Source organism: Syngnathus scovelli, chromosome 2 (genome assembly GCF_024217435.2).
Source record: "Syngnathus scovelli strain Florida chromosome 2, RoL_Ssco_1.2, whole genome shotgun sequence".
Taxonomy (NCBI): Eukaryota; Metazoa; Chordata; class Actinopteri; order Syngnathiformes; family Syngnathidae; genus Syngnathus; species Syngnathus scovelli.
The window spans coordinates 3,478,204-3,498,601 of NC_090848.1; the positions used below are offsets into that span (position 1 = coordinate 3,478,204).

The following is a 20,398-nucleotide window of genomic DNA, read 5'->3' on the forward strand; positions in this document are numbered from 1 at the left end:
CGACAAAATGTGCAAATTAGACAAATTAAATGTTCATATCTACAAATAAAGTCTGAGGAAGGAGAGGAACGTAGTAAATCTTTATTCCAGTTAATATAAATGTTGTAATAAATAATGACGTTTATATTTGCATCGTTGAGTTTTTCAGTTGCTGCAGCAACAATGGAACAATAAATTATAACGACAACTCGGGATTTAAAATCTCATTGGTCAGTTTTTCTCTTGCCGTTATCTCCGCTGCCCCGCAGAATTTGGGCTGTCCGGGCTGCTATATGGAGACAAGGACGACGTCGCTGGTGCTGACCCGTTTCGTGTTTCTCGATCTGTCTCTGGCTCTCCCTCAGTTGCAGACGCTGAACCTCTTCCATCTTCGCTCGAGTCCACGGACTCCTCTTCCCGTCTTACATCGGAGTGACGCTCCTGGTCGTCGTCTTCAGGGCCCGACTTCCTGGAATTATGGTGCTTGAAGTTGAAGCGTTGGTTCTGAAAGAACTTGACAATAGTGTGCTGAGGCAGGTCCAGTTGGGCTGACAGAGTGTGGATGGCCTCCTGGTCCGGGTAGAGCCCCACGTCGCCGATGAAGCTCTGCAAGATCCTCAACGCCTCCAAGGAGATTCGGGAATTTTTGGTTTCTCCCGTCCTTTCGTGCTGAGGCCCGCTTTCCGACCCACCGACGAGAGGTGAGGCTGTCGGCTGCACGTGAAGAGGCGATAGAGCTCTCAAAGGTGGCAGTGGTGGTCCCTGTCAAAAAAAAAAAAAATCACAGCTTCACCGTGCACGTTTGGAGACTGGGGTGGAGCGGTCCGCACCCCCAAAACCAAAAACTCGTGGGCCATCAAATAGCCTGGACGGACCTAAATAAAGATAATGGCAATTCCTTTCTCTCTCTCTTTCGCGGTCCAAAAATAAAATTACAGGCTGGCTGCCTTTGGAATGATACGGAGGTGGAGACTGACTGGCAAATAGTTTGCGGGGAATGCCGAGCGGGGGCTCATTGAGCGAGCGTCTTTTTTTTCAATGACTTGCCAGACGAAAAGAAAGACAAGAAACCATTTTGGTTTGGCTTGGTTCTATAGCTGGACACACCTGATGCTCGAGGATGCGTGGGCCACCTTGCTGCTGCCTGGCTTCCTCCTCATAAACGCGGTCGCGCTCAGCCTGCGGGATGGACAGAAACCTCCGGATGGTTCCCAGGTTCTCCCACAGTGTGCGGTTCTCTTGGCTCGGGCTCTCTTTCCATCGGAGAAGTTCACACAGCCAACCCTGACAATGTTTGTTCTCGTTGCCGGTCGTGCAACAAACTTAATTGCGGGGAACGAAAAGCGCGGCTTACTTGGCTCTTGTTGGCCGAGACTTTGGCGAACAGACATTGGGAGACCTTGGCCCTCTTCATCTCTTGTTGGATCTCCTCGTAAATCCTCGACGTGATGTTCTCAAGCGTCTTAACGGGAGTTTCCGCGTGGCATTTAGTCTGCAGACAGGAACTAAAAATGAAGCAGTCGTGTCACATGACCAAACTATTTTCACACGTGTACCTGTGCGTGTTTGTGAGCGTTGTTGTGGTTTGTTGGAGTGTTCCTCTCTCGCTCCGCCTGGTAGATGCGGTCTCGTTCTCCTTCGGGTAGAGCCAGGAAAGCCTGCATGGCCTTGAGGTTGACCATGAGTGACTGGGAGGCCGAGCGGGGGTCTTCCTCTTTGCGTAGGATCTCCGAGAGCAAGCCCTGCCCGGTGAGGACTCGTTATGGGATGATCTGGGTCGGATTTACGTTGGGTTAGTTTACCTGCGTGCGGTTGAAGGCCACCCGGGCAAAGACAGCTTGAGAGACGCTAGCTCTCTTGAGCTCGCTCCGAACTCGGCGGTAGATGTCAGCGGACACTTGGGCTCCTGTGGGCTCCGCCGGGCCTTTACACGGCGGGCGGTTGGCGTACGCGGGCTGGCGACACAGCAGGCGGTTGACGGCCAGTTGTCGGCCGATGAGGTGCGCCACGGCGAGTTGGTGCCGCATGAGCGGAGGGAGACCGCCGTGCAAAGGGGGGCTGGGCGAAGGATTGCTGGAATGCGGCAGGCTGGAGTTGTGGTGCTCCATGAGATGATTCGGGAAGCATCCGGAAACACCCAGGTGAGGGAAAAAAGAAGGAAGACGCTTGTCCAGCGTATTTGACTCCCAATCTCGCTCTGCTGTGGAAACACAAAAGAATCTTTTTAGGCTTTTTATTTCAAAGCCAAACAAAGTCACGGAAAAGACACACGTCTGGCTTCATTCCACCTATCAAGCTCCTCTGAGGTTCTCATCTCATTCTGAAGTGACTTTGCCCCCCTTACCCCAAAATTTTGTTTCTCCTTCTGATTTCCAAGCCTAAGCAATCTGCTCAACCTAAAGAAAAATCTCAGCATCTTCACTCGGTCAAGTATCTGACTGGCGGAAAGTCCTTTTCAGTTCTTGTGGATTTTGATGACTCGTCCTCACTGTAGCCAATGTGTTTCTTGTTACGCTGGTGTTGGGTTGAGGGTCACATGGGCTATTAGGAGAATAAAAATGGGACTGAGGTTTGGCAGGGTGGGGTTGCTGCACTGATTCCTCGACTATGGCGTATCTATTAAGGGTGACATTAATGCGAACCACGTGTGACGACGGTTCCGTCCGACCATGAGCCGTCACTGGCACAAGGCTCTCGACGCTTTAGCTGACGCACACACAAGAATGCAGATTTGAAGCAAATGCATGTGAGTTGTCACCTTGAGTGCGTTTGTAGTGTTTGTACCAGCGTCCAAACTCTTGGCATTTGGACACGGACATGTTGGCAGAGTAGGAACTGTTGACCATGGTAGAAATCAGATTCTGGGGAGAGACAACATTGAGCAAAGTTGAGTACAGTATGAGTGCAGAGTTTCCAATATTGCAAATAAAGAGTGTGTGTGTGTGTGTGTGTTAGTTCTATCTACCTGGGAGAGCGGACACTCCTCGGGCAGAACGTTGTGATTGGTCTCCATGAGCATCTCTTTGAGGGCCTTCCTCACTGTGGCATGTGTCCACTGTTCAGAGGGAAGCTCCTCCAGCCGAGCAAAACTGCAAACAAAATAAAACGTACTTTTTTTTTTTCTCCAGATTACAGAGTCCCGACTGGAGTACCTGTGCAGCAGGATCCGTAGCGTGACCATGTGGTAAACATCTAGCAGCATGTCTGCCACCGTGGCTTCAGGAGCATCTGTCAGGTTGTGGACCGGCATCGGCTTCCACTGGCCCACTTTGATGACACCTGGAAAACACACACACCTTCCGATAAAGACAAACTAAAGCATGATGATGAGCTTGGCTGTGACCTTCATTCTGGACCACGTCAAAATGAAGGACTCTGCTCATGTTGGGAGAAGAAAAAACTCAATTTGATGTCAGCGAGTGTTTGCGCTGGAATCCCGCATGCTCAGAATAAACAACAGGCAGCTAATCAAAGAACCCCTGGCCCGCTTTAAAAATACTTCAATGAGACAAAGTCGTGCAAAAATAAATAGAATCAAGAGAGGAGAAAAAAATCGTGTAATTTTGGTTGAGACCACAATTGTGGAGCAGTGTTGGGATGATGCCAAACACGAAAAAAAATACTCTGAAAAGAAAAGTCTAAGGTTGGACGGAGGAGTGTCGCTGAGAGGCCCCACCCCGCCCCGTGTTTAGGACACGGCCAAGAATGCCTTTATAAAAAGACAACAACAAAAAAATCCAAGATGGAGTCATGGGCCTTTATTGTGTAAACCCACCCAGCTGGAAAACAGCTCCAATCTATTCATTGTCGCTCTTAATAATTCACTACTTAGTCATGAATTACCAAAACATTTGAAATATCCCACATGAGATATTTTAGGAGGTTACTCATGACGGAAATACACGCACCTCGGGCCTGGACAGCCGAGCCTTGCGAGTAGCCCAACGACATGAGCGCCGTCTCCACCAGTTGTGTGAACGGGACGTCTTTCGGGATCAGCACAAATTCGGCGTGACGGTGAGCGTGCTGCCTGCCGTCGCTCGCCACGTCGGCGTGTTCCACAACGCAGTAGACCGGGATGGTCACACCTGCTACACAAAGGTACGAATGACACCAAAAACATTTGGCTAATTGCTAATTGACAAATGAGGTCAAGCTACGTTTAGCCTGGGTTGTCGCAGTCTCACCTCCCGGCTTCAACGGTGTGTTTTGATGAAGCTGAGTTTGGGGAGTGTCGTTGAGCTCCAGAAGGTTCATCTTGCACAGCGGGGGTCCGCTTGGGGGGCTCCCGACGCCTTCCTCTGGACTGTCCTGATGGCTTTCTGGTCCACCTGGCAAAGAACCTGAGGAACATCAAGTGTCAATAAAGAGGAGTTTTTCATTTATGTTAATGACTCCTTATTATAGGCGGATGATTTTAAGAATTTAACACATGCAAATTCATGTTCATTAGTGCATGCGTGTACTTTTATAGAAATAAAAAAATTAATGGCAATATAAATTAATCAATTGAATTATTTAATCAGGTCATTATGCAGTGTCCACAAACAATTTTTTAATTTGACAAAATCTTTAACCCAGTACCCCTCCAAAACTAGAAAACAGATACTATAACAAAAGATGCATTAATAAAATGTATAGATATTTTTTAAACTTGACTACATGAATATTTCCAAATTGTAAAGAGACTTTGCGGAGAGCGTTAATTGTAATTCTAGCAGACACAAACGTGCAATGAGACAATTTGTTCGCATGCATTAACAAGCACTTACTTTTCATCATGCTGCCTGCCACCCTAAAGTCAGTCCGTCCATTGGGAAAGTTCCGACAGCCAACTTTTGCTTGGCAAGCTCGGCGGCGCCCTGCGAGATGTGAACGCAAGCAGTGACAAGTGCGCAAGTGCTGCGGCTTCAGCTGAGAGCAAGCAAAGGAGGCCGGTCGGCCGGCGGGCTGCAGAGTCGACTCGAGTGGGAGGGAGGGGGACCGGACCGGGCGCATCGTGGCCCTCAGCGTCTTCATTCGGCTCTAATGAAGCATAAATATTGTCATCATGCAGATTCTTTAGCCATCTCTACTTTGAGTATTTATTTTCCTCAAGTTAATAAAAGAGGGAAACTATTTTGTTTGCACCCCCAAGTGATCAAAACTTATGGTTAAAAGTAAAAATTTAGCTTTACTTTGACACATTCCAGAATTTAATTTTGAAATTTTTAATCTAGTAAATAAGCAGTATATATATTTTTAATTTACAGCGTATGTGTAAGTTTCCCACCTTTGTTTTCTGCATGTATAATTAGAAATCGTCGGAGCAGTGTGCGTTCTTTTTTTTTTTGTTTCTCGCGCCATCTTGTGGTGCGAACGCGTTGGTGATATTTTTCTTTGTAAAAATCGTTTGAACTTGATTGGGGGCGATTATGTGACCGCTGTAATGTGTTCCGTTACATTTAAAATATATGGCTGGTGAAATAATCCAAAATCAATCCATACAATTGCTGAAAACAATTCAAATAGTCTTGTAAATTTCATTGAAACGCAAACATGTTAAACAATGACATCTACCGGTCACCAGGGGAAATGCACCATTCAAAAAATGCTGTTTGGTTCGAGCGCAATATTTCCCGAGCGGTGATGGTCGGGTCGACTCCAGTAGCAGTAAAAAAGTTTGTTTGGAATTTATTCGTTTTGTGCATAGATTGTGAATAAAACTTAGTCTGATCTAGAATCACAATAAACCGAGTAAGGGGAGCACTAGTTTAAAACCTTTATTACAAACACAAACTTTGACAAATAAAGGTGAGAGCATGTGTGAAGTGGAAGATCAAGTTTTCAGACCATTAAGAGAAATTCTGACCTTACTGTGAAATTTCTTTGAAACCCTAAACCAGGGATTATCAACCGGTGGCCCGCAGCCCTCTAGTGATCCGTGGCGGTATTGCAGGTGCTCCGGGAAATTGGAAAATAATTGTAACATTTTTAAAAATAAAATTGATTGATTATTTAGACTTGATGTGTTTTCCAGTTAATTTTGTGAATTGTTTACCCATCCAAATTATGACAAATGTGGCTTAGATTCCAAAAATAGACATACAGATGCAAATACATAGCCTGTATAGGTCTATCCTCCTTCGGTGCAAAATAAAATAATATTCCTCCAAAGCGGTGAAGCTGCTTCTTAGTTATAATGGACAAAACCAGTTGAAAAATCCAAATTTAAAACCAAACTTGGAAAACCCAATCCTACTTTCAAACCTGACTTTCAAACCTCGGTCCTTGATTTGAATCCTAATCCTATTGAAACCTTAATTTGAAGCCATATTAAGAACCTCTAGTTTGCAACACTGCCTCGCTTTTAAATCCTCGTGAAAAGGTTTTTGCCACGTGGGATCAGAAACACCTCAGAAAATGTTTGTCAGGAAACAGTTTGTAGCAAGTCAAACCTGGAGCAACACATCAACAGGTTAAAACTGCCGCCGGTTTCTCGGGGCTTATCCGAGAAGCGTCAAAGCGCAGGCCACGTTTCAAATTGTTTCGGGAAATTCTGGACCCAAGGAGTAAGAGGGTCGTCTGGATTGTTCTCAGCCGCCGTTTGTGACGGGCGTCCATGACATGGCTCAGTGGCACATGTGTGAACGCACCATTCATGTCCAGGTTTGGCTGCCATCCAAGCAACGTCTTTTCAAGTCGTGATAATTTGACCGTTTCTCACAAGTTCCGAGAGCACGCCTCCGAAAACGCACCTTTGTAAAATGAGGTGGGTTGGGTACGTTAAACCGGATGATCAACGTTTTTCAGGAGATGACCACTTACTACATCTGTCACGATTTACCGCCTTGGGTAACATTGGTGTCATTTTTGCAGTTTTACATTCGGCGTTAAAAATCCAGCGGCGACACAAAACCAGTTTTTAATTTTTTTGGGGAAGGGCTCACAAACCCAGCCCATTCCTTCTAGGTTCATCATACCAATCATCTAACTTCTCATACTCACCTTGAAAGGTACCGATGCAATGAATAATGCAACTGTTGGCAGCTTCATCTTCAAGGTCATTGGTCAACCCACAGACCTAAACCCCAGTGAGGATGCAGTCAACCTGCTAACGACCAGAACAATCAAAAATAAAAAAATATTCAGCTGTTATACTACACATCATCGACTTTCACGCCCCAGATGAGCTTCGGAAGCGTTTGCCCGAGAGAAAGCATCTTCACAGCATATCAGTGAAAACTGGATTGTCAACTTGTCATTTTTTTCACAAATTCAGCCTGGAGTAACATTGTTACCATTTTTGCAGTTTTGTTAAAAATGTAGAACGGTGCCGCCACTGTCATTAAGCAAGCACGGTTTACGTCTGTTTTGTGGTCAAAACCTGTTTCAAAGTGCCCCAACCCTTCGGCGCTTATTATAGAAATATTTCGCAAAGTTCCGTTTACGCCTTCAGAAGTATCGGCCGATCCCTAATGTTTTTTGCTGTCGACAGACATCTTTGGGTTTGTCACCAAAAGTGAGACGAGCTTTTATTTCTAATTGGTTACACTGATTCGGAAGATATTTCTTAGAGATTATGAAAAAACATGAAGATAATGAGCCAAAGCGAAAGTCAAGCAAAACCTCAAAGTGGTTGCAACCAAGTCTTTGGACTTATTTTTGGTCTGTCTATGTGGGTCACATAAAATGATGTGACGGGACGTATCTGGCCCCGGGGCTTTGGGTTTGACACCTATGGATTAGTGCATGAAGTAAATGGAAAGAAAAAAAATAATAATTTTAAAGTGTTGTAATATGTTAATATTATTGTGGTTTGGAAACCCAGTGATGAAATTTCAAGAGTCTTACAGCCAATGTAATTTTTCTCACCATGGGTGAGACCTTTTTTTTTTTTTTCATGTCATCTATGCATTTTTGCAAAACCAGTTTGGGAGGTTGGAATAGTCTGAGAATGTGTCCAGTTCTCTGTAATTTGGAGGTGGGGGCATCATCAAGTGTGCATAAAAGCAGAACGCCATAAACTCCGAGCAGGAATCGTACGAGACTTGGGCTCCTCAAGCGCATCCTTTCCTCAGAGCATATTATGATGCTTGACGTTTCAGTGATGAAGGTCAACGCGTTGCTTCTCCTGCTGGCAGGTGAGCCAACTTTCACATTTTATTAACCAAAAAAGTCCAACCTGGATGAGAACTGAAGATTTTTTTTCTCCAGTTATCTGCAGCCAATTGGCTCCGACGGACACGCAGTCTATCGATTTGGCTAGTTGTCCTATTAGCATTTTTGGGAAAATGCAAGATGGTTCATTAAACGTGAGTAGTAGTTTGGTGGAACATTGTGGTCTAAACTACCAAAAAAAAAAACTTGAATTTGTTCTGCTCGCTCATGATGTTTTCCCTCCTTCCAGATAAACCAGGCCAACGACTTCACTGAATTCTGCTTTATGTCTGGTTCAACAATCCCCGAGTACATCGAAATCTCCGGTGCGGATGCGTTCACCGTTGCGACCGAGTCGGGGAATGTCACCGATGATCTCCAAACATCAGTCCAAGCAGCGCTGCCTCAGCTCGCCAACGGCAGCCTGTCCTGCTTTTGGAAAATCACTTTCTCCACCGACAGCCAACTGAACGTGAGTCATCTGATGTTCAAAATGAACCACGGCTAAGCTCTTGACATTATTTTTTTTTTTTTTTTATCTCACAATGTTCTCAGATGACCGTTATGTTTCTGAGCTTTGGCTCCCAAACGGCCTTGAGCGTGCAGCTGATGTCGTACGGGCAACCAAATGTCGTAAGTACGCGTTACCTCGTCCGATGGCCGACGTGTTTTGAGAGTAACATTGTCCACTGGCTTTGACGCAGCTGGTCCGGTCACTTGACGCTATCGGCGGTTTCAACGCCACCTTCACCCAGGCTGAGGGAGAGGCAACGAAGTACTTGGACCTCAGCGGCTGCAGGATAATGGGTACGTGTGAGAAAGGTTCACACTAATGATGGATAAAAAACGGAGCCGTCTCTTTAAATCTGCAGGACAGGTGGTCTTTCCGGCTTCAGATAGGACCATCTCAGAAAACTGCACCGACCACACGTGCAGCGCTCAGGGTGAAATCACGACGGTGTCCGCTTGTGGATCCAAGGAGACTTGCGCTGCCGATAACACGTAACTAGTCCCGTGTGGGCCTTGGTTGGTTTTCTTTCATTCGTGAAGTTGCTAAGTATGTTTTTCGGGACCCGGGTTCCATCTGATGCAGGTGCCAGCCTGTGTCCCGCGTGTGCACGGTGAGCGGCGGCCAAGTGATCCAGTTCTTCGGCCAAGTGTCGTCCATTACGGACCGCTGCATGTACAGCCTGCTGGAGCCGGCCGCTGGGAGCGACTTTGTAGTCCTGGCGGCTTTCAAAGATCGCCGCAGTCAGACCAAGACTTTCTTGGAGCGTCTGGATCTGATGTTGTCGTCATCCAATGTTACCATTTCTCTTGAGACGAGCGGCAAAGTTCAGGTAAGGAGAAGCGAATTGATTCTGTGTTTCAATTTGTGATGAAACCATGAATAGTTTGCTGATTTTTTTTTTTTTATAATGTAGGTCAACGGCGAAATCCAAATGCTGGAAAGCACGCCCACCGACGTCCAGGGGGTGCAACTCTCCAGGAGCGAGGCTGGGGTCACTTTGGAGATTTCTAGCGGAAACATCTCGCCCGTCGATATTTCCATTTTCTTTGACGGCTCGACTGCGTACATTACAGTGCCTGACGGCGGGACTCTGATGGGCTTATGTGGAAACCCAAGCGATCCCACATATTCCGCAACTCCCACCGCGGATAGCCGAAGCGAACTCGGGTAGGCTCCTCGCTAAAGTTGTCGCGGCGCACCAAACCAGACGGTCTAACATGTTTTGCTTCTTAATTTCAATTTGATGGCTCTAATTGGTGCTAATGTACATCCCCCAGATGTGAAACGATGCCCCAAGCGAATAACTTAATCGTGGACAGCACATTGGGAATCCAACGGTAAGCGTCCTCGTTTCCGAGACGACGCTGTTCTGCTTCTCTCACCATCCTCCCGTCTGTATTATACATGCGCAGTTGCTCCCTGCTGGAGGCGGAGCCTTTCACCACCTGCCACTCCAAGGTTTCGGTGGCGCCGTACGTGCAGACGTGCAACGCCACGCTGAGTGACTACCCCATGAAGGACAATCTCGATTGCCAGTTCTTCGAGGTGTACGCACGCGTCTGCAACCAGCAGTACGACATCGACTTGGGAGACTGGAGGGCTTCCGTCGGCTGCCGTAAGGAATCTGTTTACGATCTGACCAAAGAAACCATAACAAGAAACACTTCCTAAGAAAAATATTTCAAAAATAAAAAGCATTTGAAAGGAAACTTGTGTGCGCCCACAGCTTCTACCAATCAGGCGTACTGTCAGAACCACGATTGCGGCGCCAACGAGTTCTGCGGCGAGTCCCCGCTGAAAAAAACCGCCTGTCTCTGCCGAGCCATCTACGCCTCAGAGTACAAGTCGAAAAACGTTTATGGTAAGCGTTGCTTCCCTCCCTTACCTGCACTGGCTGACTTTTTTTTTTTTGTTCAGGTGACCCTCCCGTTTGCCAAGAGGGCAGAGGATCCATCTCTCTGATTGGCTGCCTGCTCGAGGAGAAGGGCATCGACTACACCACCTTGCATCTGAAAAGCGAGAACTGCACCGGTCAAAGGGACAGCGAGACACACTTGGTGACTTTCAATTTCGACTCGAGCAACACATGTGGGACAGAAACCGAGGTGAGTCTGCAACACTCGGGTCGGGTCACGATACGATTGAGAAGCGATCGATTCGGAAATTATGGAAAATTATGAACGAGTACTTGGCATTTACAGATAACGAAACGTTTTTGCTCCCGACAGAGGAACAACAGCTTTGTGGTTTTGAAAAACAGCATTTTACTGGGTCACCCTGTGACCGATTCCATTATCACTCGTACCGGCATGCTGGAGGTGGACTTCACCTGTACGTACAAGCAGCCAAAAACCAAAGACTTGTCCTTACACGTCACAAGCGGGTAAGCGAAGCGTGATGTCGGCTGTTCGCGCAAACACCTGCTCACTACTTGTACGTTTCGTAGCTCCGTGATGCGTCAACTGATATCGCAGGAACAGAACTACACGTTGGTGCTGGAAGCGTTCACAGACAGTGGGCTCACGGAACTGCTGGATCCCGACACAGACTTAGAGCTCAACCAGCAGATTTGGATCGACCTCAGAGCAGACGGGCTGAATGGAAGCCTGGTGAAACTAGTCACCGAATCCTGCTGGGTGACACAAAAACCGATGCCCAACGACACTGCCAGATACGACCTCATCATTGACGGGTGACCGTCACTGGTTTCACATTAAGGTGGGTTTGCCAACACCTTGTTCAACGACATTTCTCGTTTCTGGCCAGCTGTCCGAACCCCAAAGACGACACGGTGGAGATAAATGTCAACGGAGAGGGGAACGAGAGCTCCTTCACGTTCCGAATGTTCCAATTTGTGGACAGCGTAGGTTTCTACCTGCATTGCACTGAGAAACTGTGCGCAATGCCGATGTGCAAACCGGTGAGTCGCCAGCACGTACTGAACACTGTTCTGCGGGAAACGATACGAGAAACCATTTTTCTTTCTCCTGTCCAAGCAGGACTGCAGTCAGAATCGCCGCCGCCGCCGCAGAGCCTTGAAGAACTCCTATGAAAACTTTCCCGGCGACTTAATCTCAATGGAGTGGAGGCAATAGATCCATGCTGGAGAACTCCTCTCATTGGTCATTTCTTTGCAAATTTGTCAGACGTGAAGAGATGAAACCGTTGTTTGAGGGGAAAACACTTTGACACTAATAGCAAACAGGCATTAATAGTAAATGTTGTACTCTCGGGTGATCAAGGGTCCGTCAGACTTCAAGTTACTAAACATGGTTTGATGACCCCACACCCTGAGATGTTACAAATTACCTGGAGTGGCTTTGGGGATTAGGGACAAAATATTTACCACTAAAAATGGATGGCTCAATTGACATAAAGACATTCATAATCCTCATTGTAATAAAAAGGATATGGTGATTGAAACGTGGTTTCCTTCTGACCCAAAGAGCCGCAAAGAGAGTGAAAAGTTAACGACATATGAAAAAATGTCCGCTTCATACCACCACACAAAAAAAGACACTAATCCAATTTTAGTTCTATTAAGTGTTTACTGTTTTTTTGTTACAGAGTACGCATAAATAATGGAATATTAATGTAACAATGACATATGTAATGTAATGTATTCCTAATTATGTTAATGTACAGGTTGTCTCGTTTTTATAATGACGATAACAAAAACACTAAGTCAATGGAGCCTGGGGCTAAGCCGCGCTATTTTGCTAACACAGAGAGACTACAGAATATTTGTATCTGTCTAAAAAGTTTCAAAATGAGGTCAAACACAACAACCGAGACCGCAAAACTTACCAGGTAGAAACCGAAAGGAGCCACTTGTTGCCAGTCCAGGAAGTGATGCCCTTGCTCTGCCGATGGTCTTCGCTCTTCCCGCGGTAATTTGTACTCGTCCGTCAGTGAAATAATTCCGTGTGGAAACGGCGCTTATTTAAACAGAAACTGCTGGTGCTTACCTTTCCCGCGGTAACTTGTACTCGTCCGTCAGTGAAATGAGTCCGTAAAGAAATGGAACTTATTTAAACAAAAACGCGAAGTTATGTATAAATGCGCAACATCCAGCCACGATCGTCAATTATTTCTTTGTCGAGGGACAGGACAGGAGTAGCGGCCACCGGAATCACGTCGCTCTACCTAGGACACAGGTGTCTAACTCAAGGCCCGGGGGCCAGATACGGCCCACCAGATCATTTTATGCGGCCCGCAGTGCATCCACGTGTCATTACCAAAATTACAAATTGACTTCACTTTTAAAAAAAGTAGCGATATCGCTAGTAATTTTTATGAGCATTCATCTTTTGAACAATTTTTACTAGTCTCAGATTTGAAAACTTGTTTGTTGTGTAGCCTATGCCGTAAATGAGGCGTTTCTTTGGGTTGACAGTCATAATGGCCCTTTGAAGGAAACTGAAGACGATGCGGCCCGCCACAAAAACAAGTTTTGACACAGCTGGTCTCGGTTCTGAAAAGTGATTTTGGAGATATGAGGATTCCAGTCAACACTTTTGCTTTCAAGTAAATATGTGGTCAGGGTACTCTATCAACTATACATGTATTTTCCACCATTTTATTTCACAAAGCGCTGATTGCGGGTTGTGCAATCAACACTGGCCTTCTGGCCACGATCAAAAAGTTGTCAATCAAAATGTTCTGCTTCGGGACGTGGACACACCAACAACAAGGTGAAATAAATAATTTTATTATTCGTCACCGTCATATCGATAAACACAGAGCTGTTGCATTACTGCAGAATTTGGCCAAAAACATTTAACGGCACCGCTGCATCGGTCTGGACCAACCATGCATAAAATCTCCCATGTAAAATAAAAATATATATATTAAAAAATTATACATACCACTGATATACAGATCTGATATAAACAGGCGTATTGGTCACAAACCAATTAGAATTATAAACATGGCTTCTTTTACAAGACATACACAAACAGACTTTAGAAAAACAAAAAGGTACATTTGACTTTTTACATTTGTACAAGATTTTCCTCATCAGAGTCCCCCCACCCCACCCCCCATGCTGAGCAGGCTGGCTCCAGGCAATTTGGGAGACCCCGATTGAGTAAAGACAGTAGTTCAAACACACGCAATCACAACCTTGAGAACCAAATACTGCAAGTGAAATGTTAATCAACTCTGGTGAACCAGCCCAAATGACATTCAATCATTGCAGCAAACACACACACGTAAAAAAAACAAAAAAAAAACATGCAAAACAATAACAATGTGTGTATACATATTCCTACATATATTTGCATATATATGTAGATATATATATTCATATATATATTCATATATGTATATATATTATATATGTAGATGTATATACACATATAGATCGATACATATATAATATACATACACGTATCTCTCTCTCTAAATACATATATACACACAAAGTATCAAAACCTTAGTGAGTTAAATATGCATCCTGGGTACATTCCTGGTTTAGCAGGACTGAATGTGGAAGGTTGTGCGTTTGTGTGTTGTAGTGCCATGTAGCATGTCGCAATAGCGTGCATGTTAAGTGCTTTCAGAGGAATGGAGGGAAATGATTTTTAGTGGCTTTTCGTACCATCAAGTGGCTGCTGTTGAGAAAGAAAAAAATAAAATCTGGTGGTTTAACGGCAATCTTGACCTCCAAGAAGTCGAACTATGGTGACAGACAATCAGAGGTGCTTTCTGGAATGTGTGAGTGCCAAACCCGGGGCATCGAGCGTCAAAATTACAACGCAATTCAGGGTTGGGCGTGATCAATACATAAATGTATGGAAGATTTGCATCTGTGGGGAATTGGAAGAGGTTTTGAAACAGTCGTGGCTCTGGAGTGATTTCCTGTACGCTAGCAGGAAGAAACATAAAAGGCATCGGGAGTGTTACTGATGGAGTAGGGCAATGTGTCAAAAACGCAAAGTCTTCTGAAGGATGGCCCTCATCATTTTCAAAGTGACAGCGCCAGATATGGATGTGCTTGCAGCAAAGTTGAACAGGACTTGCTTTCATCCAGGACGAAACGTAAGAATGACGACTCATCCAGGCAATGTTGAGAAACGCAAAAAGGCACAAAAGCGAGATGGCGACTAGCAAAGAGGGCGAGATGAAGGCAGATGATTGGACGTTGTGGTCCGTCCGCCTGTTTTTTTTTTTGTTTCGTTTTAGCAGCAGCAGGGCCTGGTCATCGAAGGCAGGAGACTACATTCTGGGGTCGAGTTCGCAACGTAGACGCCATCCCGCAGCACAACGTTAGCATTAAAAAAAACGGAGATGTTTCCCAAGAGTTTGGATCGTCACAAGAGAGGGACTTGACTCATCCCCTCTTGAGAAATTAAGGTGCGAAAACAGAAGACTCCTTTCTGCCATTAAGAGCTATATAAATACATTTGATTTGATTCTGCAATTTTATACAAAGCGCCCGACCTTCTTCCCGGTCCGAGCGAGGAAGCAGGCGGGGCGGGACCTTAATGTACGAAGATGTGCCTCAGCAGCTCGTCTGCGCACGGACGCTGCTTGGTCTCTACAAAGATACGTTTGAGGAATTCTCTGCAGTGGTCCGACACGTGGGCGGGTAAGACGGGATTGGTGGGCTGAGTGGCGATCTTAAAGATGGCCGCCATGGCCTCAAACTCCGCCCAGGGGGGTCGCTGAGTCAGCATCTCAACAACCGTGCAGCCGACACTCCTGATGGAAGAAGAACGACACGGGATAGCCGTAAGCACTATCGGATAAAAAAAAAGCCTTAACGATTTTTTTTATTATTTTTTTTTTAATGGAAGACACGGTCCTACCAGATGTCAGCCTTCCTGCCGTAGCCCTCGCCGCTGATGACTTCCGGGCTCATCCAGTACGGCGTGCCGGTCACCGACTTGATTCCCGTTCCTGATAGGCAAATGGTCTGCAGCCTCCGACTGGCCCCAAAGTCACCCAGCTTCACGTTTCCCACCGAATCTCGGAGGATGTTGGCCCCTGAAGACGACAACAGCTTTTAAACTTCCTTCCGTCTCACAATTAATTAGAAGCCAATCCAATTTCTATACAAGCTGGAAGTTTGGATGGAGGTCTCCAATTTCATTGTACTATGTAGAATGACAATAAAGGTTTTCTGATTTCTGATTTCTGATTTCTGAAATGTCTACCTTTGATATCCCTGTGGACAATCATGTTGCTGTGCAGGTAGGAAACCCCCTCGAGGATCTGCCTGGTGTAGCGTCGCGTCACGTTCTCCGTCAGTGCGCCGTACGACTTGACTTGGTCCTTGATGGAGCCCTGCGGAAACGACGGGGGGGGCGTCATCGGCATGACGTCCACAGCGGAGTGCGGCGTTGGGAGAAACTAAAGCACTCACTCCGGGCATGTACTCCATGAAGATGGAGAGCGTCCGCTCCAGGGAGTCTCGTAGACAACCGTAGTACTGCACAATGCGCTCGTGGCAAAGGTTTTTCAACAGCTGGATTTCGCACTCCAACGCGCTCACCTCCTGCTCCAGACCAGACGAGAACAATAAAAGCATTCCTGCTCTGGAGAGAAGAGCAAAAGAAATGGTGGAACCACAGTTCTGACCTTGCTGGTCTCTGGACTCTCCGGATCAAACTGGACCTGTTTGACGGCCAGTTCCCGTCCGGTGTCGGCGTCGTAGCAAAGAAAGACCCGTCCGAAGGCGCCCTGGCCGAGGAGCTTCCCCAGTCGCCAGTTGGTGGGCGCGCGCGGAGCTGAACGCAAAGACTCATTGGCCACTTCTTTCGTGACAAACTTTTTCGACGAGTCGTATTGCTGCCACGTGAATGTTTTGGGATGCAAGAACTCACAGCGACTAGGCGGGCTGATGTCCATGACCGACAAACCGGGGGTGCCGGCGGACTGGTTGGCCTCGATGTCGCTTCCCCTTCGCGGCCGCCTGGCGGGCCCGGCGCCGTCTTCCAGGTCGGGGGTGAACACGCTGCTGCCGCTGCTGGTGCTCGGAGACTGCTCGGTGGGACTGATGCTGACCGGCGAGCGCAGACCTTGCGCCTGAGTTCGCCGAGCGCGAGGGAAGGTCTTCCTCCCTGATGATCAGAAGGAGGACGTGTGTCATCGTGCGCTGATACGTCAGAGGAAAGCGGAAGGGAACGTATGCCAACCGTCGCTGTAATCTTGCAGGCCGAAGGGAACGCCGTATCGCCGCGGGTACGTGCCGCCTTTTCCCGACTTGTCAAAGACGGGGATGTCGTACTCTGGAGAGGAAGGGACGCGTCGGTGACAACAATGCATTTGAACCGCTTTGTTGCAAAATATCCAGAGGGGAGATGGCCATTTTTTTTTATGCACCCGAGTCCCGACGTTACATGATTTCCGAGCGCGATTGCATCACAACAGCCCGAGTAGAAGTCGAGAGATAAGACTATGAGTGACTAGTAATCGCTCGATATGATTCGCGAAGTGTTGGTTCTTGTAAGCAGCCCGCAACACTCAGCGGCCACTTCCTTACGAGAACATCCTGTTTGAAGCCGCGACTCTTGATCAATCTCGGTCTCGTGATGTCAAAATGTGAAGAGCGTGAGAAAGAGGAATGAGTGTTTAAACACTAGATCCAATTGACTGAAAAAAATAAACCACAATTCTTCAAAAGCATCAAAGTGACCATAATCAATTCAGTTTGCTCTGTTTTTAGCATTTGAAGATTCATATCTTATGTAAACTAGTTAGCAATTAAAAAAACTTGTCACACAATTAAGTATCGTCTCGTGGGCCAGTCTTGTCATGTCATCATTTGGGTTTGTTGAAATTTCTCACCTGGAAAATCTTGATGGTTGTCGGGGTAACTCTGTGCTCTCGGCATCCTCGACTTTGGGTATTCGCTGTTCAAGAGACAAGTGAGTCAATCAAGAACGAGTTCCCATTGGCACTCGTTGAAAAGAGAGTCCCTCTACCTGTCTAACGGGCTGTCCAAAGAAGGACAACTTCCAGACGCAGAGTTCTCCGGACTGCTCATGCTAAGTGGGTCCAGCATCTGAAGAGCAGGGAAATAATTTTTTTTTTTTTAAAAACTCAGTTGCAGTGTGTGGAGCAGCACATATTTTGGAGTGAGGAGACGTACCTGGTCCATGCTTTCCGGAATGAACTCTCCCTCGCTGTTGATGCTCGTGAAGGAGCCGTTCCTTGCCACTTGCTGGAGTGCGTCGGGAATGTATCCGGGTGGAGGAGAGCTGCGGTCCGTCGAATGAGACCCTGCAAAAAACAAAATCAAACTATGGTGCCAAAGGAGATGGGAGAGTAGCGAAGAACTGAATGATGTCTCACCTGACGATGCCAGCATGCTCTTCTTGTCTGCGACTCTGAATCCTGTGTTGTCCAACTCCTCGCAGGAAGGAAGAAGGCCCATGTTGCAGGAAGAGTTCTGGAAAAGCCAGGAATAAAAACAATAAGTGAACAAGAAGAGTGGCAACGTCCACAACGGAGCTGACCCAAGTGACCTGCGAGGAGCTCAGCACCACCAAGAGGATCTTCAGACTCTTCATGTGAACGCTTCGATCAAGTAGCTCCACCGCCTTGTCCAGGTCGTCCTGAACGCTGAGTGGAATCACCAGCTGCGGGAGTCAAGGAGCCAAATGAGCAACGAGAGCCGCCGCAGACCGACTCGCTCGATTGTTCTTCTTACCTCGTTGTTGCTGTAGTGAAGGTCCATGGCCTGGCCGAAAGCCACCTTGGCTTTTTCCCTCAGGTCGTCCAACTTGACGGGGCGAGAGAATTGCAAAATCCTACACAGACCAAGAGGAGAGGTCAAGGTGAAGGTCTGCCCAGTCCAAGAGGAACACAAAGCCAGCTCGAGCTTCACCTCTTCTCTCCTTTGAACTCGAACTTCACCCTCACGTCGTTCTGTTCCAAAAATCGAGAAGGAGAGAAATGAAAAGCTGCTTTTTATGCATTTCAAGCAAAGTTCTAGGGCAGTGTGACCCAGACTTTTGGGACGTATTTTACATGGCAGAAATAAAGATGCAGTAAAAGTGGTGAAGAAATAAATCATCTAATTAAATTCCCCGTTGCCGGCCAACAAATCTCTCGCGGTCCGCTGCTCTAGGAAATAGCAGTAAATAAATCCAAAACCCAAAATAGTGAGCACATGGCTGGTTTCTTACCAGATTCTTAGGCGAGGAGGCTTTGGGCTTGCATAGGTCCGACAGGAACCCGGCAGGACGGCTGGAGCGGTGAAGTTCTGCCAGGTCCTGCATGATTGACTGCAGCGCCTCCTGCTCATCTGCTCACATAAGTGTAAAAGAACACCACAAAAAACATGATAATAAATCAAAGCACAACAGTGACACTGCATAAACTGTATATAATAAAATAATAAAAGTCGTACCCATCGTAACGGCACAACGTTTGACCCCAAGAGACCATCAAAGGGATTTCTTCCTCCTATAAGATAAGTTGAAAATAAACAAAATAAACACATGCTGGAGTATTTATTGCTTTTTGGAGCTGAGAGTCATGAGTGGTGACTCCCAAAAAGTGTTCTGTGACTTATCATCAGGTTTGTATCATGATATAATCCAATTTTACCTACCTTATCCTATGATTATTATTTGTTTTTATCTTTGAGTCATTCTTCCCCTGCCTCAAGAAGATCCACAGCTGCCCTTCCCTGGCTACGTTTAGATTCGGTCACAAGTACAACCTTTGAAATCTTTTTGGGTGATTTTAATTCAAGCTTTTATTATTCTTTTAAAGTAAAAATTGAATGTATGAGCCAGCCGGATCTATGCTAACGTGATCTACAGCACAGTAGTGATTACCAACCAGCAGGAGATGTCATAACTACGAAAATATATCCGATTTCCCTTAATTTACCGTAATTTATTATTCATTTATAAATTAAGTGTCGTTAACCAGCCATTTACATCAGCGACGTATAACAACATTAAATGACAGAGTACAAAACTGACTTGCACTGTTAATGACATTTTGCTTTGGTGCTATGCCACGATACTTTATTAATCCTAAAAAAATGCGACTTTTCACAATAAAGCTTTTGAAACTGTACAGCACAAGACTTGTAATAAGTTACAAACATTGCTTGAAGCCGTGATTATGGCCTGCTCGGCAGAAAATTAGCTTCCACGCTATCGCCTAGCGCGGCTCGATGAGCCCCGGCAAGAGAACACTTTACGTCAATTTTGCAAGTAAATTCATTCCAAAACAAATCGGTTTGACTTAAACGGCCGTGGCATGCCACCACATACGACGGCAAACTTGGACCTGGCAAGAAGGCTTAAACGCAGCAGCTACTTCGGCTAGCTGTCAGGCCAATCAAGTTGTCAAGCTACGCTAATGCTCAAGCTTGCACCAATCGTGAAGCTATTCGACGCGTATCGCGTGAAGAAACGCGGTTGAATTAACGCTCCGACATTGTGTTTGTATTTTAGATACCTTACCTGGATGAAGCGGAATTTACCCCCTCATCCACAGGGCCGGAGCCTCGCGCCCCGAGCCCCGCGGAGAAGCCGCCGCGAGCCGAAGTTTGGCACCGAGCAGACAAGTTCGCTCGAAAGCTGCTTGGGAAACGACGACGAGGCCCTCGGGATGTCACTTTAGCCCCGTTTAATCCAACACATTGAGACGCTCCTCTGTATAATTTGTTTAATAAAAAAACAAAACAGCGAAGTTTCTAAATAGCTGCGGTTTTATGCTACTTTCCGCCGTGTTGGTTGACTACGCTAGCTTTTGCTTGCTGCTGTGGCCTTACAACATCAATTGCTTGATTGTTGATCA

At 46.4% G+C, this 20,398-nt stretch overlaps 3 protein-coding genes across 5 annotated transcripts; 1 reads left to right on the top strand and 2 right to left on the bottom strand.

The window, feature by feature from the left end:
* Positions 1-61: 61 nt before the first annotated feature.
* LOC125987741 (DNA-binding protein SATB2-like) lies at positions 62-12,860 on the bottom strand. Of its 3 annotated transcripts, none has more exons than XM_049752152.2 (12): positions 12,437-12,860; positions 6,967-7,072; positions 4,752-5,004; positions 4,167-4,322; positions 3,888-4,070; positions 2,945-3,258; positions 2,738-2,840; positions 1,782-2,179; positions 1,536-1,721; positions 1,334-1,471; positions 1,087-1,263; positions 62-741 (listed from the first exon to the last, which is right to left on the bottom strand). In XM_049752152.2, exons 2-12 carry the CDS (start codon positions 7,024-7,026, stop codon positions 229-231), a joined length of 2,481 nt encoding a protein of 826 aa, XP_049608109.1. In that variant the 5' UTR covers positions 7,027-7,072; positions 12,437-12,860; the 3' UTR covers positions 62-228. The 3 variants fall into 3 exon arrangements, with proteins under 3 accessions (XP_049608109.1, XP_049608111.1, XP_049608110.1); XM_049752154.2 differs by lacking the exon at positions 12,437-12,860 and having other exon boundaries at positions 2,945-3,068; positions 3,132-3,258; positions 6,967-7,801; XM_049752153.2 differs by lacking the exon at positions 12,437-12,860 and having other exon boundaries at positions 3,888-4,067; positions 6,967-7,801.
* LOC125987742 (alpha-tectorin-like) lies at positions 7,936-12,052 on the top strand. Its single transcript, XM_049752156.2, has 16 exons — positions 7,936-8,102; positions 8,176-8,273; positions 8,369-8,590; positions 8,674-8,751; positions 8,823-8,925; positions 8,991-9,120; positions 9,212-9,458; positions 9,543-9,796; positions 9,907-9,966; positions 10,042-10,244; positions 10,356-10,490; positions 10,547-10,734; positions 10,858-11,012; positions 11,076-11,321; positions 11,396-11,549; positions 11,629-12,052. Exons 1-16 carry the CDS (start codon positions 8,048-8,050, stop codon positions 11,722-11,724), a joined length of 2,424 nt encoding a protein of 807 aa, XP_049608113.1. The 5' UTR covers positions 7,936-8,047; the 3' UTR covers positions 11,725-12,052.
* A 464-nt stretch (positions 12,861-13,324) lies between the features above and the next one.
* map3k2 (mitogen-activated protein kinase kinase kinase 2) lies at positions 13,325-20,391 on the bottom strand. Its single transcript, XM_049752157.2, has 17 exons — positions 20,062-20,391; positions 18,990-19,045; positions 18,766-18,884; positions 18,465-18,505; positions 18,288-18,387; positions 18,103-18,216; positions 17,930-18,026; positions 17,727-17,857; positions 17,560-17,639; positions 17,423-17,487; positions 16,771-16,863; positions 16,459-16,695; positions 16,214-16,362; positions 15,999-16,130; positions 15,790-15,919; positions 15,442-15,619; positions 13,325-15,334 (listed from the first exon to the last, which is right to left on the bottom strand). Exons 2-17 carry the CDS (start codon positions 18,991-18,993, stop codon positions 15,115-15,117), a joined length of 1,890 nt encoding a protein of 629 aa, XP_049608114.1. The 5' UTR covers positions 18,994-19,045; positions 20,062-20,391; the 3' UTR covers positions 13,325-15,114.
* Between the last annotated feature and the right edge of the window lie 7 nt (positions 20,392-20,398).